General features: G+C 40.6%; 2 protein-coding genes across 4 annotated transcripts in view; both read left to right on the top strand.

Annotated features, from left to right (window-relative positions):
• The first annotated feature begins 2,368 nt into the window (after positions 1–2,368).
• mep1a.1 (meprin A, alpha (PABA peptide hydrolase), tandem duplicate 1) lies at positions 2,369–11,416 on the top strand. Of its 3 annotated transcripts, none has more exons than XM_034150519.1 (14): positions 2,369–2,452; positions 2,528–2,555; positions 2,640–2,684; positions 2,818–2,858; positions 3,114–3,189; positions 3,285–3,402; positions 4,606–4,781; positions 5,504–5,725; positions 6,220–6,366; positions 7,144–7,359; positions 7,959–8,423; positions 10,762–10,935; positions 11,019–11,090; positions 11,178–11,416. In XM_034150519.1, the coding sequence occupies exons 1-13, from the start codon at positions 2,396–2,398 to the stop codon at positions 11,081–11,083; spliced, it is 1,830 nt and encodes a 609-aa protein (XP_034006410.1). In that variant the 5' UTR covers positions 2,369–2,395; the 3' UTR covers positions 11,084–11,090; positions 11,178–11,416. The 3 variants fall into 3 exon arrangements, with proteins under 3 accessions (XP_034006410.1, XP_034006411.1, XP_034006409.1); XM_034150520.1 differs by having other exon boundaries at positions 11,174–11,416; XM_034150518.1 differs by having other exon boundaries at positions 11,159–11,416.
• A 1,511-nt stretch (positions 11,417–12,927) lies between these two features.
• mep1a.2 (meprin A, alpha (PABA peptide hydrolase), tandem duplicate 2) overlaps positions 12,928–22,122 on the top strand; it is a 12,213-nt gene continuing 3,018 nt past the window's right edge. The window contains exons 1-12 of the mRNA XM_034150504.1: positions 12,928–13,041; positions 13,144–13,165; positions 13,246–13,299; positions 13,390–13,427; positions 13,515–13,590; positions 13,677–13,794; positions 14,327–14,502; positions 15,022–15,243; positions 17,850–17,996; positions 19,932–20,147; positions 20,339–20,785; positions 20,932–21,069. Of these exons, the coding sequence (XP_034006395.1) occupies positions 12,979–13,041; positions 13,144–13,165; positions 13,246–13,299; positions 13,390–13,427; positions 13,515–13,590; positions 13,677–13,794; positions 14,327–14,502; positions 15,022–15,243; positions 17,850–17,996; positions 19,932–20,147; positions 20,339–20,785; positions 20,932–21,069 (1,717 nt within the window). The 5' untranslated portion in view covers positions 12,928–12,978. The remainder of the gene's footprint in view (positions 13,042–13,143; positions 13,166–13,245; positions 13,300–13,389; positions 13,428–13,514; positions 13,591–13,676; positions 13,795–14,326; positions 14,503–15,021; positions 15,244–17,849; positions 17,997–19,931; positions 20,148–20,338; positions 20,786–20,931; positions 21,070–22,122) is intronic.

Here is a 22,122-nt window from a genome sequence, read left to right as displayed (position 1 = left end):
GGGGCCAATCTTCAGTCAGATGTGAATGTGTAATCTAACATTTTCAGTAAGAATAATGGACAAAAGGAGTGCAAATACAAATTCAATTTATTGAAATCTGAACCAAAAGTTAATCAAACATGTTTTAAATAAAAAAGCACATATGGACAGAAGGTGTAAACCTATTAAATGTATAAGTAAACACATTTAGTCAAATAAAGTGACAGACTAGGCCTGATCAGGTGGTATCAGCTATGCATGGGCTCCTCCATCAGGTCTGATCCTCCTCACAGAGGAAAGCCCCTCAGTCCTCTCCAAACCAACAGACTGGACGTCCATCACACGGAGGTTTCTCCCTGAAGTCTCTGCAGCTCTCTGGACACCACGCTGTCTCAATCCGTCCACACTGAATATGAGAGGGGAAAATGAAAATAATAAATGCTTTAGACAATAAGAAATATAAAGTTGACTGTTGAGTTGCTCAGTTTTTTTAGATTGTCAATACTATTACTGTATAACTAATATCCCAGGTTAAGAGGCACCTTCAAATAAAGATTGGTCTTTAAATACATTTTGTCTTTTGTATTGTTTGTCTAAAGTCAAGGATCTAGAACTGGTACTTATAGTTTTAATGATACAGTCTGGTTATAATGCGGTTTGGAGGAGGCCTCACAGGTAAGAGCACTAACTAGCTACCATCACATGCACCTTAGCTTAACTTAAATGTATTAAACGTATAATTAAGTGATAGCAAAATATAAATAACTAATGTCATACAAACATATTAATATTTGCTTGATTCCAGTGTTGCATTTAGCACATTGCATACTGGGATTTCATTGTTAAGGGATTTTAAGATTCTGAAGTATTATGCTAAAAACTCAATAACTTAGATTATTATTTATAGTTTTGCTGAATAGTTTCATGTCCGCTTACCTTAGAAACGTAAAATGTGACGGCAGTGTGCTGATGGGGAAGCATGTTAGCTTAGCTTCTTAGCTTGAGCTAGCTCTGTTACTTCCCAGCTGGAGGCAGCAGGTCCCGCCTCGGCTCCGCCTCTTTGCCCTTATTTGGAGCAGGCTGGAGCAGGCGGGAGTTAGACTCAGACGTCACTGTCGAGCCGTTAGTGGCCGACTCCGCCTACTAAGGGCTTCTCGGCAACTCTGCAGAATCCTATGGGTGACGTCACGGACCCTACGTCCATTTATATATACAGTCTATGTTCGCAACACGTTCTTTCAAGAGATTCGTAGTGTGAAAATCAAAGCGACAAAACCACTGAAGCCACCATTTTCAATTGCTCCCTCAAATTTGGGGTCTTTTACGATCTCACCTCCTTATAGCCGATTTCGTTTACAATGTAGACTCAAATTATTACAACCTTTGAATTAACCAAAGACTGTATAAGGAATAAACACAGAATAGTACTTGCCTGGGTATTTGTCGCCATCTAGTGGTTGAATTAGATCATTGCAAAAACACAAGTGATTGCTTCACCTTCACACGACTCTTAACAAAAGTTCCTTACAAACTTGTGAGATTCTTCATAAAACTGCATGCTTTTGGAATGTTGTGGAAAAACATCTGGAGAAAAACGAAGCCAACATTGGAACAGCATCTCTGTTAGCACATACATCATACAAAATAACACATAATCAATAAGGGATTTCAAGGGACCTGTGGGTTGTGTAACAACATCAGATTAGTGCTGGGCGGTATACTGTTTCATACAGAATACAGTGAACTTTATACTGTATGAAATTATTTTTTCATATACCGCAATACCGTTGAAAAAGTGGCAAAGGGCACTCAAGCGGTGCGGCAATGAAAGGAGTCCCCATTCAATCATAAATTATAAAATAAGTATTTAAATGTGCATTCTGCAGTTTCAGGGAAGGGGGAATTGTTTACATTTTCAAACAGTGCTTTTGTTGTTAGTTGTTATGTTACTTTGTGGTACGCAAAGTTTGCACAATTAAATGGTTTACATTTTGCAGTTGTTTCATGCATTCTGATTCCTTCAACACATAAGACTTATGAAGGCCACCACTGATCGGGTGTTTTTTTGTGGGGCCAAAACAGATAAATGTAAATACATTTCCAATCATTGCAAAAATAAATAAATACCGTGATACCATTATAATTTGGAAAAAAAACGTGATATGAATTTTTTTTGTCATACTGCCCAGCCCTGCAACAAATTATAAAATAGATTGAAAGGTGGTGTGAAAAACAAGCATGCCACTGCAGACTTATGTACATGTCCACTTCATAAAGTAACTCACTAATCAGTAACACCGTTAAGTCAAAGTCCTTCAGTTACTCTTTATAACCCACATGTACTTCATCTAGGGCTAAAGGTCTTATCTTGTTAACATGCACATTTAGAGCAGAGCATTTACTTGGTGTCAGTGTGATGATGGAGCGAGTTCTGTTATTGTTCGGACTGGTGGCTCTGGCCACTTCATTCACTGTAAGTATTTATTATAGTAAGCCTAATGTGATCAACTATTAACTTCACTTACACTGGTTTTGATCTTTTATCCAGATACCTGCTGTTTCCCCTGAGGTTCATGGTAGGTCAAAACATGATCATACTGAAAAGAAATACCAGTTGTTGAAAGGTGATGAATAGAATTTGAGGTGTGTTTGTGTTACAGAGGTGTATGAGAATGGCGAGGATGAGAACCCCATCCTGAATAAAGGTGAGCCGCAACACTTTAATTGATCATTTCTCCTGCTCATGTATGTACTCGACTAATGTGTAAAATGATGAGCAAAACTGCATATTTTTTTTGGGTTATTTAAATAAAATGTGTTGTTTGTCTCCCACTGTAGGATCAGACGCCAACCTGTTCGAAGGGGACATTTTCATTCCAGTAAGTTGTATTTTGTTTTTATTTTATGTTATTTGTGAAACATGCTTAATCATTGCTAATAACTCCTTGAGTGTTTTATTGGCAGCTTTCTTCTGTATTACCACATGTTGACTGTTGATCCTTTTCTTGATTTACTACAGTGATATATTTATGTCAGATAACTAGATATGCTTTATTGTGTGTTTTTATTAACCTTGATAAGGTTTATGGACATATGTCAACATAATAATTTATAAAAACCCTTTCATGATACAGGAGGGAAGGAAAGCCTTGATTGAAAAGCGATACAGATGGAAATTTCCAATTCCTTACATCCTGGGTGATGATTTAGGTGAGTTTAGTTTACATTTTGAGTGCACTTTCAACACTGTATTAACTTGACTTTCATATTTGTGTCCTCTTATAATTGTTTCTTACACTTATCAGATCTGAACGCCAAGGGCTGCGTCCACCAGGCGTTTGAGATGTACAGGCTGAAGTCCTGTATCGACTTCAAGCCTTATGAGGGAGAGAAGACATACATCAAGTTTGAAAAGAGAGGAGGGTACGGCTACGTTTCAAAATAAACTGTTGATCGCTGCTGCAGAATAGATACCAGTGTATAGAATTAAACACTTAAAGTGCACCTATCATGCTATTTTTAGGCAATAGCATAGGTCTCAGATATATAGAAATATATAGAAAACATGTCTATGAAGTGTTTTACTCAAAATACCAAACAGATCACCCATTCTAGCCATGCCTCATATCCCTCTATTTCACTTCCTGTTTCAAAAGTGCTGATTTTGGGTATAAAGCTTTAAAAAATAAAGAAATTGATAAAAAAAAAAGGAGGGGTCTGAGCTCATGCGGGACCCGGCAGCTACTGTCTAAACTAAATACTGCCATGATGAAACGCCATATCATGGATTATCAAGGATTATTTCTGAAACAGTAGGAGCTCTTTCTCTCTTGCCGGTTATACCACAAGGTGAGTTCCTTTTTATTTCCTGCTTCTTCACACACATGCTCTCCAGTACAGGTTAGCTCTGAGTGTTTATGATATTACGTCATATTGGACGCAAATCTGGATCAGCTCTGTTGTACCCCCGTTTTTAGAGATTTGGGTACGGAGGAAAAGAGAGAGGGTTTTATTTTTCTGACGCTGCGTGAGTTCCCTGACACACCGGGGACACATATTTATGTATAAAAGACATCAAAAAGTGCATTTTGCATGATAGGTCCCCTTTAAATAGGTTTTGTGTGAAATGTTTATTTTAATATCATGCCGATATTATCCACCTCAAATTGGCCTATTGTCAATCACAGATTATTTTCCCACTTAGTTGCAGAGAAAAATCAGTATCTCCTGCAGTGGAATAAACACATCATCATGCTTATATGATAGCTTTACCTCAATAATTTAGACACTGAATAAAGTATGGATACATACATTACAGGAGCCTATTATGGGGGGCTATTGCTCAGGGGTCTATGCTTAGATCCCAAGCCATAGGTGTCCGTGGGCAAGAAACCCCCAAATTGCTTGCATATGCACGTCTGTATAGAAGAGTGTAGTTGCTTTGGATAAAAGCCACATCGCAATACAATCAATAAAAACCTTTAAAAAGAGGCTTTACAACTTTGCACTGAATCAATGTCGGTGTTTGGTTTCAAAGCCTTTACTGGCTTCTCCCTGTGTGCCGATATCAGCTTTAATGATGGGTCTAAATGCAGCTCACTTTGTTGACTGTCTCTCCTGTCCCAGGTGTTTCTCCAGCGTCGGGGACCAGCAGGACGGTCAGATTCTGTCTCTGGGGTCGGGCTGTGATCACAAGGCGGTGATTGAACACGAGCTGCTGCACGCTCTGGGATTCTACCACGAACAGTCCCGCACCGACCGGGACGACTACGTGGACATCTGGCTGGATCAGGTCACTCCAGGTATGTCTACGAACCTTATGATCCCTCCATTTATTTCTTTTCGCATAATGTAAAATCATTATATGACAATTGTTATTTTAACCCTCTGGCATGACTTTCTGTGTTGGTGGAAAAGAAAAAAATCACAAAATGTTTAGGCAGCTCGGGGGTCCCTGACGATATATATTAATCGCCATAACCAACATTATTTATTTTATTCAGATGTTTAAAAATGATACAAGTTCAATTATACGACATAATGGAGACATGTGAAATGGGACACCCAGATAAGTGAAACGAAGCTTGGGAATAGGGGCCCAGACACTTAACATAAAGTATTTACATTATATTAGGGAGTTCATGTTTTATACAGCCCATATGATAAGTTAAATAATAAAAACATCACGAAAACAAAGTATTTTCCACAATCAAAGAGGTTTCTTTACATACAGTTATATTCTGTATATTCATTTAAAACATGCTAAAAGGGAGGATTTGTCCTGCTAATTGGTGGCACTGTGTCCCCTGCAGCAAAGAGGTCACCCCCACTTCAACCCCTCATTTTGATGAACATACACATGTCTTGGTCAATAATGTAAAAAAGATTAAAATGGCAGGATGACGTGGAAAACTGCAGTTTCTTGCCTGAGAGCTGCAGCTTGCCATAGAGAGGGTTAATAACCAGCAACATGTCTTTATCCCTTTGTGTGGCCTTTCATGTGTCAACATGACATTTCCCACAGGACTTGGACACAACTTCAACAAATACAACGATGACTTCATCACCGATCAGAACACGGCGTACGACTACGAGTCCATCATGCACTACAGACCTTTCTCCTTCAATAAGAACGAATCCATCCCCACCATCACCACCAAAATCCCAGAGTTCTACAACATCATTGGCCAATACCTGGACTTCAGCAAGATGGACACCCTCAGGCTCAACCGGATGTACAACTGCTGTACGTAGATGAGTTTGATTCCTATGTTGATGTGTTTTACGTCAAAGTTAACAATGGACAGAAATTATTCTAGTCTCGGGGAGGTGGGATTTAGTTATTGAGTTATTAAGATAACTGGATACAGCGTCGGAGGCGGGGCCTGTTAATTCCTCTGAAAGCTGCTCAGTGGAGAGCAAAACAAATTGGGCCAATAGAGCATGGCACTTGTGTATTCCTTAAGCCCCGCCTCCAATCTGCTGCCTCACAGAAGGAAAATAACTCTGGATTTCGCTTTTAGCATATTTGACAACTTTTCTAACATGATGATTTGTTGAATAAGAGCCATTCAAGTGTCCGTATTGGGTCGTTAATTTACCTAAAAAAAGGAAAGTCAATGGGCAAACTGTTTTTTTTAAGCATGGAGTGACACGGAAGTTGTAGTAACCGATTGGCTTCAATGCTCGTCTCACTTCCTGGAGGCTTGAATAAAGTATGTGCCCCCCCTTCCCCCCCAGCTGGTACTCTCACCCTGCTGGACCAGTGTTCCTTTGAGTATGCCAGCATCTGTGGAATGATCCAGGCCTCAAACGATGATGCTGACTGGGTCCATACCAAGAGCAGTGTGAGTGAAGAGGATCACACACTCCTGGGGAGATGCAGAGGTCAGTGTCTCTTGAAAATACCAATCATTATTCTCAGTTAAGAAAACATGAAATACATTTGCAAAAGTGAAGTTTTATTGAGGAATGGGAGGGTCCCTTTAAAAATGTATTCCGTTACAATTACACAATACCTGTTAAATGTAATCAGTAACCAAATCTAAGTACCACGATACAAAAGTAAGTTAACCTGATTAGTTTTTGTTGCTTTTGGATGATCAAATGCACTGCTAAATACAAGAACAAAATACATATCAATAAGATGGCTTTCACCTAAGTGTATTATGTAAGTAATGAATAATGGAGCCAGGCCATTAGCTGCCTGTATCCAGATTCATCTAACAAACTCTTTAATGTTTGCCGCAGCGTGAAATGAATGGGTGTAACTTATACTTTTAATATGTCTACAATACTCAAGGCGCATGTCATGTCTGCATATTTTTCTGTAATGCCACAGTAACAGATTCAGTGACAGCCTGTCCACACAGTGAAAGCATTCTTTGAATTAGAGGCCATAATAATGACCTGGAAGATAAACTAAGGTTTCACATGAGACTGGTTTCACCTGCTGTGAGACTCATGGAGTTTTGTAATATGTAAGAGTGGGCTTGGCAATATTTCATTCATCATTTTGAAATGTATTTTATCACTGCAATCATGCCAATAATCCCCATTTTATAAAAAAAAAATCTTATTTTATGTAACTGTAAAGGAACACATGAACCATTTTGTGTATCCTGATCATCCAGTAACATGTAATCCATTACTCCCCCTCCCCAGATGCTGGGTACTTCATGCACTTCAGCACCAGGACTGGGAAGCCTGCAGAGTCGGCTCTGTTGGAGTCCCGCACCCTCTACCCCAAGAGGAAGCTCCAGTGTCTGCAGTTCTTCTACAAGATGACCGGGAGCTCCAAGGACAGGCTGGTGATCTGGGTCAAGAAGGATGATGGCACAGGGGTTGTTCGTAAAATGAAGAAAATACACACCTTTAATGGTATTTGCATGTTTATATCAACACATTTCACAGCAGCATCCTGGAAAAACACAGCTTTGCATCAAGGCAAATAGTAATTTGTCTGTTTTTGATATTCAAATCCAGTTATTTTAACACATCGTAAAACATACTAGTCAAACAGTAACTAAATGCTGAGACAACATTACACACACATAGGCCCAGAGTTAGCGGGATAGTTTTGAAAAATCTATCTCTCTTGCCCAAGGGTTAGATGACACAATTGATAGCACTGTATTCAAATCATGAAGCGACAGCCATGTGGTTAGCATAGCTTTGCATAAAAACTGGAAACAGGTGGGGAGAATAGCCTGGCTGTTTCAAAGTAGGCCAAGGTAACATCACTATCAGATTCAGGGGTGCAGGTTTATGGACATATATATATATATTTATTCTGTTTTGGACAGAGCAGGGCTAGATGTTCCCTTCTACTTCCAATCTTTATGCTAATGCTCTAATTTCATATGAAACGGACATATATGAGTTAATTTTGTTAAACTTTTGGCAATAAAATTAATAGCGTTTTTCCCAGAAGGTCAAACTAGTTATTTGCAGTAAACACTCTTTTCCCTCTGCTCCAGCTGATTCTGACCACACATGGAAGATCGCCCATGTCCCAATGGAGGTGGGGGTCAAATTCCGCTATGCTTTCCAAGCTGTGCGCGGTGAGCCCTCTGCCTCTGCCGGGGGCATCTACATAGACGACATCAGCCTGACGGAGACACGCTGTCCCAACGCCGTGTGGACCATCCGAAACTTCTCCAAGATCATGGAGACGGCCACCAACAACACGTCGATTGACAGCCCTCGTTTCTACAGCCCTGAGGGTTATGGTTACGGCGTCCGTGTGTTTCCTTTGTCCACCTACACAGATTACACAGGGGGCTACACTGGGCTGTACTTCTACCTGGCCAGCGGGGGCAATGATGTGGTGATGCAGTGGCCGGCGGTCAACAGACAGGCCACCTTGGTGGTGATGGACCAAGACCCTGACATTAAGCTACGGATGTCCACTGCACGCAGCCTCACTACGGACATGAGGAAGAGTAAGTGCTCCTTATACACTTCCAGAGGCAATAAAGAGGCCCTATTATGCTTTTGGGCTTTTCCCTTTCCTGTAGTGTGTTATATAGGTTTATGTGCATGTAAGTGGTCTGCAAAGTCTAACATCCCACAGTTCTTCTCCCACACACTCCCTCCTTTCTGAGACGCCTCCATTGTGTCACGACCGAACTCTGAACCCAAATGCACAACTTGTTGACAACAAAGGTTTCAAAAGAAAGTCTTCAAAATATAAACAATGGCAAGGAACTAGAGGCAAAACAATAAGGTTAACCTGTTCTGACTTAACGCTGGTTCTCTAACTCACTAGACAAGACAAACTGGCTCAGGACAAAGGGAGACTAGGACAATATATACTCGAGGTAAGGGGGCACAGGTTGAAACAATCAGGGCGGGGTAGACAATCAACGAAGCGGGTGAAACACGAGGGCTGGAAGCACAGAGATCTGAAACGAGAGGGTTACTTTTCAAAATAAAACAGGAAGGCACGATACAACACAAAGACTGGACAAACACCTATTAAGATAATACAACTTAAAGGTGGGGTATGTAATTTATTTCAGAAACACTTTTTGTTATATTCCATGGAATGCTCTTAACATCCCGATAGCAATGAATATATTAAATGCTTTGACAATAAATACACAAAAAAAAATGTCATCTGTGGAAGCTGTGGCACTGTAAAAAGCACGACCAATCATTTTAGCCGGCCCGGCTAAAATAACTGGATGGCCTACCTACCTGTCAGCCTTCCATCTGTGCACAAACGTATCTCGTGCCCTCATTGGTCATGTGCGTGTTCGTGTGTGTTGGAGGAGGGGCTCTGTAACCCCTAGATTCCACCGGGTCCGTCTGCGCCGCGTTGCGGTTTTGGTCCGGCCTCCTCCGGCGTCATACCCTACCAGGCGCGTTTCAGAAGCATTTCAGAAGCGGAGCGTCTTGCCTGCCGGCTCGCAGTTAAAGTGATTTGGGCATATTTCCTGGACAGGCTACTTTGTACAGACAAAGTTAATAATAACTGTAATATTCCAGTTATAAACGACATGAATCAAAGATGTGTTGCTGTATTTTAGTGGTAAAAAAATGCATTCATCATCATAATTATTCTATATATATAATTTACACAGTGCCTGTAAACCGGAGGAGAACGCTGGCATTTCTCCTCCTACTTGAAAGACTACGGAGGGATAGGGTCTGCAAAATTAGTTTGTGTGTGTGTATATATAGCTCTCAACGTTCCACTTCCTGCCTGCCCGACCTTACGTTACGGCTGCGCCGCGACAAAAATAGGATTCGATCCTAATTTTAGAGGAGCCCTGCGCCGAGCCGCTTCTGGGACGCTTCTGAGCCGTAACGCGCCGTGTGTGGTGGAATAGCACCCATTGACTAGAGTGGCCGCGATCGCCGTGAGCACCGCGGCGCAGACGGACCCGGTGGAATCTAGGGGTAAGGAAGTCTGAAGGAAGAGGCAGATTTGTTCCGGTTGTGTACTTTCAAATTCTAGTGCACTCCAGCTGGTTTCTCCAAAATTACATACCCCACCTTTAACATCTCTTTTGTGACATGACACATTGGACTGAATTATTACTCAACTGACATCACTATGTAACACTCGCACTTCCATTGGCTAGCGCTCAAAAACATCGTGCGTGATAAGCTAAGGGGCGGGACATCTCAAAGGGGTTGACCAATCACAACAGAGCCTGGGGTCTCATCTCAATTTCGCAATGATACATATCATACAAACAATATTTTTACAGAAGTACATCAATAAAATAAATGTGAATTTCTTTGAAAAATGTATTCTTAAAAAATATATTCTGTGAAATGTAGTACTTTTTCCCAGTTATTTTTTTACTTGACAGATCTCAAGAGCTATCCAATACTAAGATCTTGTCTTTTATTGATTATATTGCTATGTTTATATTAGATTATACAACATTCATTTTGAAGGACAGCCTTTTATTAATAAACAACCCTTGTTGTATGATGCCCTGTCAAATTTATAACCATCCAAAGTGCAAACATTGAAATCAATGTCCTTCAAAGAGCCTTCAGAGTTATTAAAAGTGATCCTGAAGGGGAGACATTTTACCCACAACCACAAAAGTCAACCACAGGTAGTGTAGTTAAATCCTCTGACTAACATACAGTATCTTCAAACAAATCCATCCGATAGTTGTTCTGATGCAACCGTTCAACATCCCCTTCCCTAAAATAATCCACCATACCACCACATGACAACAGTACCATTAAAACAGGGTTGGGGTTAAGAATGAAACGCCTACTCACATGGCACCTCTGTCCTTTTGTGTCCTCTAGCATCAGATGGGAAGCTGTTTTGGGACAATCCCTCCAAGGTGGGAACGTATGACCCCTCCTGCGATTGCTACAAAAGTCAGACATGGGGCTGGAGGAACTTTGTCAAGCACTTTGACCTCAAGAGGCGCAATTACCTGAAGAACGATGACCTCATCATCTTCATCGACTTTGAGGGTAAGTGGTCTTCTCTTGTTCAATATTTGTTGTGTATGGTGGGAGGATGCAGGCATGATAAGTCATTATTTTTCCATCCACAGATATAACATCACTGATCAAATCTGAAGTTCCCATTAAACCAGCGGAGGAGGGTCACACAGGATGAACTGGAGGTAGGACATCAGACACAAATAACATCACATGTGTTTGTGAAATTACTTTTTGTTTAATAAAAAAATAGTATTATGCAACATATGCAGGAGGGATGGAAAGAACAACATGACGATGGACAAAGGATGGAAGATACTGCCATGACAAAATCATCATCATCATCATCTTTAGAAAGCTTGAAATTTGAAGATATATTTGGTATCTAATATATATATAAAAGGTGAAATACAGAAGAATAAGCTTTAGAAAATCATTTTGATCACTATATGTGTTCCGCATTGAACTCTTGTCCTAATAAAAGCTATTAAATTAAGCTATCAAAAAACAATCCTGTGGTGTGTTTATTTTGTTTTGCGATGTAAAAATGGTTTCTATGTGAGTTAGAATAAGAGACTATAAAGTTAGAGGAATGTATTGTTCAAGCATAAATCTAAAAAACGTTTACATTTAGTTTTCATTTGTTATTAAAGGATGCTTTACCCTTTTAATTGATTATAGCTTTTAAAGAGGAAGAACACCATAGCTCTGGAGGTAATTAGAGATAAGTAAAGTTGCCCTGCTTAAAATGTTATATTTAATGTAACTGTAAACGTTAGAGCCCTTTTCTGACTTTTTTTTTTTTACAGTGGGATACTTTTTGAAGGCGTTCTTGTCCAACCGCATCATATTTTCTTTAGTAAGAGCAGCATGTCAACGGTTATAAAATAGAGTTCAACAAATTATAAAATAAAAAATAAACATGTACAGTATGTACACCATTTACCTCTGAATTGTAGTGGAGAAGAAGTATAAAGTACAAGTATCTCAAAATTGCACTTAAGTACAGTACTTGAGTAAATGTACTTAGTTACTTTACACCTCTGATTATATTTTGAACTCATGCATAATGCCTGTAAAAATGCTGCTGTGGCAAAAATGTTTTCCAATTGAGGATGAAGAAAGTATATTTCACCTAATCTAAGCTATCACGCCTTGTTGTGGTTGGCTGTTGCAGGGTTGGCAGACTCAGGATGCTTTAAACACATAGATATGACAATTAATAAAAAATTAACTTCTGAATGAAGTCCGGACTCAAAGGGACCCTAAAGGCTTTGCAGACCAGCGTTATTCGAAAATAGGCCAAAGGAGCTACAGTACTGTAGGAGATTACATTTACTTTGTGATTTAATAATGTAACCCGTAGATTCTCTACACAGGTCATCATGGTCCGACAAAATAAATGCTGGCTGCATTATGGAAAAAGTAGGATCCCACTGTCTATGATCAGATCTGTGAATCACAGCCTACAGATTGACCTAATTAAATTATTGTTAGCATATTATATAATGTAAGTGTCCTTAATTATCCTTTTTTTTTAAAAACTCTTTCCCGTCCTAATATTTTAACACCTGAATTACCATACAGTGATCAATAGAGGTTTATTTAATCTTATATTACATAGCAATAATAGCTCTTAAACTGACATATTTCTTTGATCAATGAGACTTTAAGTAACTAAGTAACTACTCCCAGCAACCACAACTGCAGCTGTCATGGCAACCAAGGCCTATTCCGATGGGGTCTGTTTCAGGAGAATGTCTTTGTAAAATACAGATATCCACAGCCACAAAGAGGTCAAACCTGTAAACAACATAACTGCCTGTTTTATTGGATTTAAGATCAGAGTTCATATCAATTTATTGCAAATTCTGTTGCCTTTGTACTGGGTCCATGTTATTATTGCTGTCATAACCTGTGCATGTCAGTTGTATAACAGGTTGTGAGAACACGTGTGAAATTCCTGTTACTTATTATACACTATAACGCTGATCAAAGTCCCCCTCCAGCTGCTGTCTTTATTGGCACTTTAACACTGGAATCAGAGACATACGTTTGTGTCTGCAAAACAATATGGGCTCTGCGGACGGTTTGAGGAAAATTGCTGCACTGATTGGAATATTTGCAGTTTTGAAGGTATGGCATTTTAAAACAATTGAAATGGAATCACGTTGAGAAACAGAAATGAAAGCAAATTTCTCAATCGACATTTAGACACATTTCTTTTTTCTGTGCTAGGTGCAAGCTGTTCCACTTACCGGTTGGTTCCTTCATTTATTATATGCACATAAAACAAGCTTTTCTTTTACTTGTTTCTCTAACAATAAATACATCTTCCAGGTGACAATGCAGATGCTGGTGAACTGAGGGACGACATACTTGAGATCAATAGAGGTATCGTTGTTAAGCCCTGTTGATGCATGTGATTGTATGTCTGTTGCGTGACATTAATATGCATTAAACATGTGTTTTACGAATTCTTAGGGTTAAACCACCTGTTTGAGGGAGACATTGCAGTTGATGTAAGTACTGTATAGTCTGCTTAGTGATGGTGTTTGTAAACACCAGACTAAAAAGCATAATGATAAAAGCTTCAATGTGTCTGGCAGCCCAACAGGAATGCAATCCTCGATCAAACAAGAAGGTGGAAGTTTCCCATCCCCTATATCCTTACGGATTCTTTAGGTACACAAATGGATATATTTCCACCAACAAATTCAATTGAGTAGGTAAATATACGTGTGCTGATTTGGAAATGTCCCTTTTTCTAGATCTGAATGCTAAAGGTGTGATCCTCCAGGCTTTTGAGGAGTACCGTCTGAGGTCCTGTGTGGACTTCAAGCCCTATGAGGGAGAGAGCAGCTATGTCTCCTTCACCAAGCTGGATGGGTGAGCTGCAATGATTCAAGAACTGTTGCACAACTTTATGAGCCATGTTGCCAAGTCATCAAAACCATAGCAGTTGCTAAAATCGGCTACCTTTAGCTTAGCGCTGGTGACGTACAGTCATGTCACTGTGATTAGGATCAATAACATATCTATCTATCTATCTATCTATCTATCTATCTATCTATCTATCTATCTATCTATCTATCTATCTATATATCTATCTATCTATCTATCTATCTATCTATCTATCTATCTATCTATCTAGCCTTAAATCATAAAATGAAGTATCCTGCTGAACAAAAGTATCAGAAAACAAAAGTATCAGAAACAAAAGTATCAGAAATGTGTGTTTGCCACTGATCTTATTTTCTACAATATTCCAGAAATATCCCTTTTGATGGTCAACTACAAGCCATCACTGCACCACTATGTTAAGATCTAGAAAATGTTGATGTGATTAAATGCTATTTAGATCCAATAACTGCTCCTTAGTTTGAATATGTCGTTTGAATTTTCCTTTTTATCAAATCAGATGCTGGTCGTTTGTTGGGGATGATAGAGTAGGCCAGAATGTGTCCATTGGGGCGAGGTGCGACACTAAGGCCATCGTGCAGCACGAGCTCCTCCATGCTCTCGGCTTTTACCATGAGCAGTCTCGCTCAGATAGAGATGACTATGTCAAAATCTGGTGGGACGAAATTGAAGAAGGTGGGTCACAACAATTATTATCTTTGTGTTGTTTAGTGCTGTGACCAGGATTTCGGAAATACGCCATATTTGTCCATCAGAAACCCACCAGTAGTTTTTTGTAACCAAATTAAGACAAAGGGCTGGAGCTGCTAGCATAGCAAATACTTTGTTACCAGCTAACACTAGCTAGCTATCTTGGTAGTAGATCCGTACTAACCAACTAACTGTGATATTAATGGGGATGCTTATTTTTGAAGAAGATCCTTAAAATAATACACGTATACTTACCGAAAAAAAAACAGCTGACTCCCTGGTGTCTTAAGTACAACAGAACACTGAACAACACATTTTTAGGAAGCCAAAATGTTACAATTAACTCTAATTAACTGAAAACACACTGTGAAAGTGAAAAGTTCTAAGAAGCAGAGCATCCAAGAAAGGGAGGAGTTTTAGCATATACATAAGCTATGTGGTAGTGCTGTTTGAAGCAGTTGATATACTGTCTCCTGACTATCTACATGACCTTTCTCCTCACAGGGATGCAGCACAATTTCAACAAGTATGAGGATGACTTCATCACGGATTTGAACACACCATATGATTATGAGTCCATTATGCACTACAGGCCTCTGTCATTCAACAAGAACGAAAGTATCCCCACAATCACCACCAGCATACCGTATTTTAATGAGATCATCGGCCAGCGGCTGGACTTCAGTGCAGTAGACATCACCAGAGTCAACCGCATGTACGACTGTGGTAAGAGTCTCCTTAAATACATCCTAAAGGTTTGAGAAAGGCAACTGGTCAAACATTATTTTTTGTGGCAGGGAAAGAGTCTGTAAGATCCTGGTATGTAAGTACATTATTGATGTAATAGGGTGGGCCATACTATTTTATTTTTGTAAATCGATCGAGAGGGGTGTTCAAATAACGTATTTTGGCGTGTAGAACACAAATCTGAAGACATTTTTCAATTCTGATAAACCTAACCTACATCAATTTGCAGTTGATTATTATCTATTTTTTGATTATTTTGCTATTCTTCTGGAAAAAAGAGACTAAGTTGGGGGGCTTTTATTTTGAAGTCAGGGCTTTTATGTTCCTGTCTGAAGTGAAACTTACTTGTGTATCAGTGTGAACTAGTTGAAATAGCTCAAGTCAAAACAAGGGCAAAATCTACTTCTCATTTGAGTAATCTTGTTGGCACTGGGTGAGAGCTGTTGGTGTCTGAACTGCCAACTGTGAGGGATATCCTGAGGTATGGCATCTACTTGAGGGATCACAGTAAAGACAGGAGCGACCAGCTGGTGGGTGACATCTTCCCTGGTCTGATTGGTCAGTGGAGCAAAGTGAATGCTCTTTTCAAGCCACCTGTTATAAATGAAAAGGTGACCATCATGTCTCAAGGAGGTCTGGAATCAGGCAGTGAAGTGTTCCCTTGGGAAGGGCAAACTTGATGCCAAAGAGAGGTTCAGTGTCAAGTTAGACCAATTATTTGATATTTTGACTTGCAAGTGTCAGATTACCAGTTGTGAGGGCGGAGGCTGTGAGGGCTGCGTGATCCAAACCCACATTAAGTGTTCCTGCAGCAGAGAGAAAATGATTCCTTTAAAAGATCTTGCATACATCAAGGGACAGAAAGAGAAGGTGTGAAGTAAAGGACCCCACCAAATGGGGGCCCCTGATCTGCAGGAGCACAAGATACAGGTGGGGACATTGGAAAACATGTCTGAGGAAAGGAGAAGGAGCAAGGAGGGAAATGCTGCAGCAGCAGACAAGGCAGCCAGGAAGGATGTTAAGAGATTTTTGGCAGATGGTGATGAGGATCTGGAATTGGAGAGTGGTGCTGAAGATGAGTTTGTCCCTGAAGTTGAGCTCTTCCCTGAAACTGAACCTGAGCCTGCAGCTTCAACAAAAGGACAGAAAAACTATGATGATATTCCAAATATTGCGCTTGCTAGTGTAAGGTATGGCATAGGGCTGAGACCAACTGCAGCGATAGCAGCTGCAGCTCTGATTGATGCAGGAATCATCACAGAAGACAACACAACTAAAGTGATTGACAAGAACAAGGTCAAGAGAGCACAGGAAAAGTTGATGAGAGAGCTGGGAGAAGAGTTTGAGGAGAAGTGCAGGGAGATGGGGGGGATCTCCTGCATCCTCTTTGATGGGCGGATTGACCTGACAAATGTGATGATGGAAGCTGAGGGCAGTGACCAATCTTTTCCTGCAAAGATCAAAGAAGAACACTATAGTGTTGCTAGTGAGCGTAGGCACATCCTGTTTCAGCTGGACTGCCTCAAGTCCCAGAGGAAGGAGGTGCTGGACCTTGTGATGCCAACTGTGAGAAGATCTGCTTGGTATGCCCACAGTGAAGCCATCCTCCAAACACGGCTGTGCTCTGAGGATCAGAAGGAGAGAATTGAGGAGAGAATTGAGGGGGTGGAGAGAATCCTGGCCATTAGGGGAGAGGGGGACCCAGACACTCAGCTGGGAGACTCCTCTGTCAGGACCAGAAGGGCACCTGACATCAATTGTGATGCTTCCAGCTTTGGGGACTTGATCAGCTGGTCAGAAGGTGTGTCAGAGCCACCCCTCACCTGCTTCCTAAGCACCTCGGAGGTGAAAAACGTCATCAAAACCCCCATGGAGGTACTCAACTGGCCTTGCTATACTCAAAGCATTGAGAGGGTTTTTAAAATGGTGACCGAGGCTTCTGCTAAGTACTTCTCACAGGAAAAGAGGGATGGAGGGATCAGAGCTCAGGAGACCAGCAGGAGACTGATGTCCAAGAATGAGTCAAAGCAGGACTTGTGCAACCTGGCAAAGTTCAAGAAGTCAGAAGATTGATCTTTGTAATCGTATCCAGTTATATATATGCAGTTCATCTGTTAATAAATATGTAAAAATGATTTGGCTTTGTCAATATAAATGATTTTCCTTATATCTTTTACTATCTTATATAAAGGTTCGAAAGGGTAAAATTGCCAATTTAGAAATACAAAATGATGTAGGTTAGAGTTATACTATTCAAAAAATAAGCTCATATTTGAATTCCCCCCCAAAAAACACATAATTTAGACACCCCTCATGTTAGGATTTCCTTCAGATTCATGTTGGCACCGTAATGTCATACTGGACCTAAAATGCATATAAAGCTGCACTAAAAGTACAACCCCTTACTATTTAGTCCCCCTATCTATTTTGAGCCTTTTCCGCTTCACTATAGTGGCCAAAAACTCATTCATCTTCATTTTGATGTAAAACCCCACTTTGTTGATCAGATATATTTCCTCCTTCTCTGAGCCCTCTGTAGTGCGTTAAGCTTTGTGTATTGACCGTTGATAAATGTTTTCTTCCAGCCAACACTCACACCCTCTTGGACCAGTGCTCCTTTGAGCTGATCAACATCTGTGGAATGATCCAGAACGAAGCAGACAACGCAGACTGGGTCCAGACGCTGAGCAATCCAGCAGATCCAGACCACACCCTGGCAGGGCGCTGTAGAGGTACTGAGCTACATTTCTAGATCATACAACGAAAATATTTGAAGTTAATCTGAATGTGTAATGGTACAGAAAATGCTTTAAAGTCCATGAGGTGAAAAAGTGTTTTCCCACCAGAAACCAACACATTGTTCAACAATGTGACAAGACAAACCTTATTTATGGAAAACCCACATTAGCATATAGCCTCAATGCTCAGCAGCAGACTGTTTTACTTACTTTTTAATTGATTTTCTTTTGTCATAATAAATAAATCTTCTTAGCTTTTTAGACATATGGTTAAATGGTGTTATAACAAAACATAACTTCTTTAACATAATGATAACCTCAACAAACACATATTGGCATATGAATGCAGAATCTGTTGGCAACGAGTCACAATTTTGGTATTGGAAGCCTTCTGTACACTTTGTATTTTGAGTACACTGGTAGCAAAAAGGAGGCCACACAAGGAAAATCTGGATTCACACAAACCACACCAGGGAAACATGGACGCAAACTGACAGGGAACATCAGAAAGCCAGGCATATATAATTACAAGACTAACAAAGACAAGACACAGCTGGAGAAGGCAGGAAAATACACCAGGGCTGCAGTCGAATTGTCAGTTTAGCTTAGGAACCTTCCTAACGGAGTGAAATGACCCGGAAGTACTTCAGTGGCAGCCGTTCGAATTCTCTAGATGAAAGGAAAGGTGGTTTCAAACTTCCTTTATAACCTCCTTTAGCTTAGGAACCACCGGACCTCCCTTTACGAAAGGAGAGGAGAAAATGCTGCCCCACAATGCCTTGCGGCCGCAGCAATTACGGCGAGGGAATATTCGGCCGTTCACGGAAACAACCGATTATGACTGAGAAATGATATCATGAAAGTTACGGTGCTTATTAAGCATTTTAAAACGTATGTGGTAAGTTGCCAAAGTGCTTTGTTTTGAACGTTCATCAGTATTATAATCAAAAAGAGAAATATGAATGTTAGTTTTTACTGAAATGATCAAATAAAGTCAACATTTCAGTCTTTACTGAGCTGTGTGGGGTTTGTTCAACTTTTAAAAGATGTTTGAATGGTGATATACACAGTGATAGATGTTAAAGACTAACGTTTATAATAAATACATTTGTATTGATTTTAAGATCTTTTCATACAATCATACAATCAATCATACGTATTGGGATCATTTGTATTAATGTGGACCGGAGGGAGAGGGTGACGAGCACAAGTTTCACTTTCCTTTTTTATTTTAATTCCAACTTTGGTCATGAAGAATATGTTTCTCTGTTGTCCCCGTTCATAAAGCATAAAACAACAGCATCAGAGCGTGGTGCAGAGTCTCTAGATGAGTTTACAGTAGTCCCTCGTTCTTATTAAACATCCATGTTGTAGTCTGCTTTATAGAGATCTGTAGTCCCCACAGCAGACGCATATTCATGACGTCCGCTGGCGCATCATAAACACGTCGGATAGTGAAAGTGCAGTCGGATTCTCTAAAGTACCGCAGCCTCTTCTCCTAAATCCTTTTGAATTCTCCTATCCACTATTTCTTAACCCCGTGACGTTTCACACAGAGGTCAAGGAATAGACGATAAGGTTAGATGTTAGGAGCTGGTTTTTGGACTATTCGACTGCAGCCCCTGGCAGCAGGTGAACACAATCAGACACAGGTGGAAATAATCAGGGCATTTACAAAGGCGGGAACAAATCACAGGAAGTAAAACAAACAGGCATAAGTAGAAAATACTTTTCAAAATAAAACAGGAAACCCAAACCACGATCATGACAGAATATCTGTTATTTACATGGGAACCCAATAAATGCTTAGAGACTTATCGTCATCAGAACAATTTCCAATGGGTTCTTAGACTGAGACATGATCACATTATGCTTTAGTCCCACTTCTTATTATAATTCAGTTAACACGATGTTCGCTTCTTCCTTTAGATTCCGGCTACTTCATGAAGTTTGACACATCTTCCGGCGCAATTGGAAACAGTGCCATGCTAGAGTCACGTATCCTCTACCCAAAGAGAGACGAGCAGTGCCTGCAGTTCTTCTACAAGATGAGTGGAGTAGCCGGGGACAAACTGGTGATATGGATAAGGACTGATGACGGGACAGGGACCGTACAAAATGGCAGGAGGATCCACACCATTACAGGTATTTTATTTATGTTTACTAAGCAGCACAGAAGTTGTCTCTTTCAAATCTTTTGAAATGGAAAAGCCTTTCTATCGATGCAGTGTTGGAAGACTTTACTCCTTGTAAATTGAGTGGTGATAATGCTTTTTATACGTGTACAAATAAATCCTAATCAATTTAAAATGAATTCCCTGCTTTTTGTCTTTCAGGTGATGGAGATGCTGCCTGGAAAATAGCCCACGTGAATCTGAAGGTGACAGAGAAGTTCCGTTATTTCTTCCAGGGCATTAGAGGATCATCCGTCTCCTCGGGGGCCATCTTGATCGATGACATCACTCTTACTGAGTCCATTTGCCCCAGTGCTGTCTGGCAGATCCATAAGTTCTCCAACGTTCTCGCCACCACCCCTCTTGGCACCCCGGTGAAAAGCAATTGCTTCTACAACTCGGAGGGCTACTCATTCGGCATCAATGTTTACCCCAGTGGAAAAGACAGTGCCTACCCAGACTATGTTGGCATGACCTTCTTCCTGTGCAGCGGGGAAAATGATGCAGTGATGGAGTGGCCAGCCAAAAACAGACAGGCGACCATCGTTGCTATGGACCAGGACCCTGATGTAAGACTGAGGATGTCTTCTACAAGAAGCTTCACCACAGGTACGCATAGGTCACTGGCATTAAGAAAAAAGAGGGGTTTCTATCAATGGAAGGGTTATTGTAGCTGAATTATTTACAAAAAGTTTGGCTTTTTAAAATATCTGCTTTAGAAATCAATCCATAACACTGTTTTTCTTGACTCTTAGATACTGATCCCCGCTGGAACAAACCAACAGCTACTTCAGGTCAAGAATTTGGCTGGAGCACATTTATTTCCATCCAGCATCTGCAGAGGAGGAGCTTCCTCAAAAACGATGACCTCATCATTACGGCTGACTTCAACGGTGAGAATCTGAAATATCAGCTCCATACTGGACCAACAAATATTCTGCCAGTTAACACATATTTGTAATTAATAACGCGTTAACGCAAAAAAAAATTAACGCCACTAATTATTTTAACGCGATTAACGCATGTGTATTTTTTGTCCTCGGCCGCCCCGTAGTTTCAGAGCGCATCGAGTTTAAAATATCATCTACAAGCTGATGCTGACAGCCTCGCTCCTGCCGCTCGCTTGTGGCAGACCACACTTCCACGCTCACCGGCAGGCCCGGACTGGCCATCGATCGGGAGGACCGGGAGGGTGTGTGTATGTGTGGCGCGAGCGAGGCACACCTTACGTGTTGTTGTTGTTGTTGTTGTTAGCATCTGGTGCTAGCTAGCTGCGCTAACGGATATAAGGAGCTGTTTCAATGAAAACAGAGGAGCGACATTTCGCCGACAACTGCGCCGAGCACTTGACTTTATGCAGGTTGCCAGACAGTGGGACATTGTACGAAAAGTCAGCACAGTCAGCACGGATAGTGCGCGCAACATGATTGCAGCGTCCAGGCAGCTCCCGTTCGAGCATATATGCCTTGAGCTGCACATAGCTCCAACGATCCATCACAGTGTTTCCATATTCATTCACACACACACACACACACACACACACACACACACACACACACACACACACACACACACACACATACACACACACACACACACACACACACACACACACACACACACACACACACACACACACACACACACACACACACACACACACACACACACACACAGTATTGTATGAGAGAGGTTCTAGGTTGAATTGAGGCGAATATTTGTAATGTTCAGAGGTTGTTGTGTTTAATATTCATGAGAATATTTGTCATTGTTCAAATGATAATAAACAAACATATAAAGCATATTTGTCCACTCATATGTTGATAAGAGTATTAAAAACTTGAAAAATATCCCTCTAAGGTACATTTAGAACAGATAACAAATGTGCGATTAATTTGCGATTAATCGCGATTAACTATTTTAATCAGACAGCCCTAATATTTTTA

The sequence above is a fragment of the Trematomus bernacchii genome, unplaced genomic scaffold, assembly GCF_902827165.1.
Source record: "Trematomus bernacchii unplaced genomic scaffold, fTreBer1.1, whole genome shotgun sequence".
NCBI lineage: Eukaryota > Metazoa > Chordata > Actinopteri > Perciformes > Nototheniidae > Trematomus > Trematomus bernacchii.
The sequence above is the reverse complement of the archived record's forward strand: the minus strand, read 5'-3'. Positions and strand labels throughout refer to the sequence as shown.

What these genes read in the sequence shown, in the direction of transcription:
- mep1a.1 (XM_034150519.1), top strand. Translation starts at nt 2,396, where the DNA reads ATGATGGAGCGAGTTCTGTTATTGTTCGGACTGGTGGCTCTGGCCACT. An exon ending in AAGGGGACATTTTCATTCCA is followed by an intron (nt 2,859 to 3,113) that starts GTAAGTTGTATT and finishes TTCATGATACAG; the next exon opens with GAGGGAAGGAAAGCCTTGAT. An exon ending in CAACCGGATGTACAACTGCT is followed by an intron (nt 5,726 to 6,219) that starts GTACGTAGATGA and finishes CTTCCCCCCCAG; the next exon opens with CTGGTACTCTCACCCTGCTG.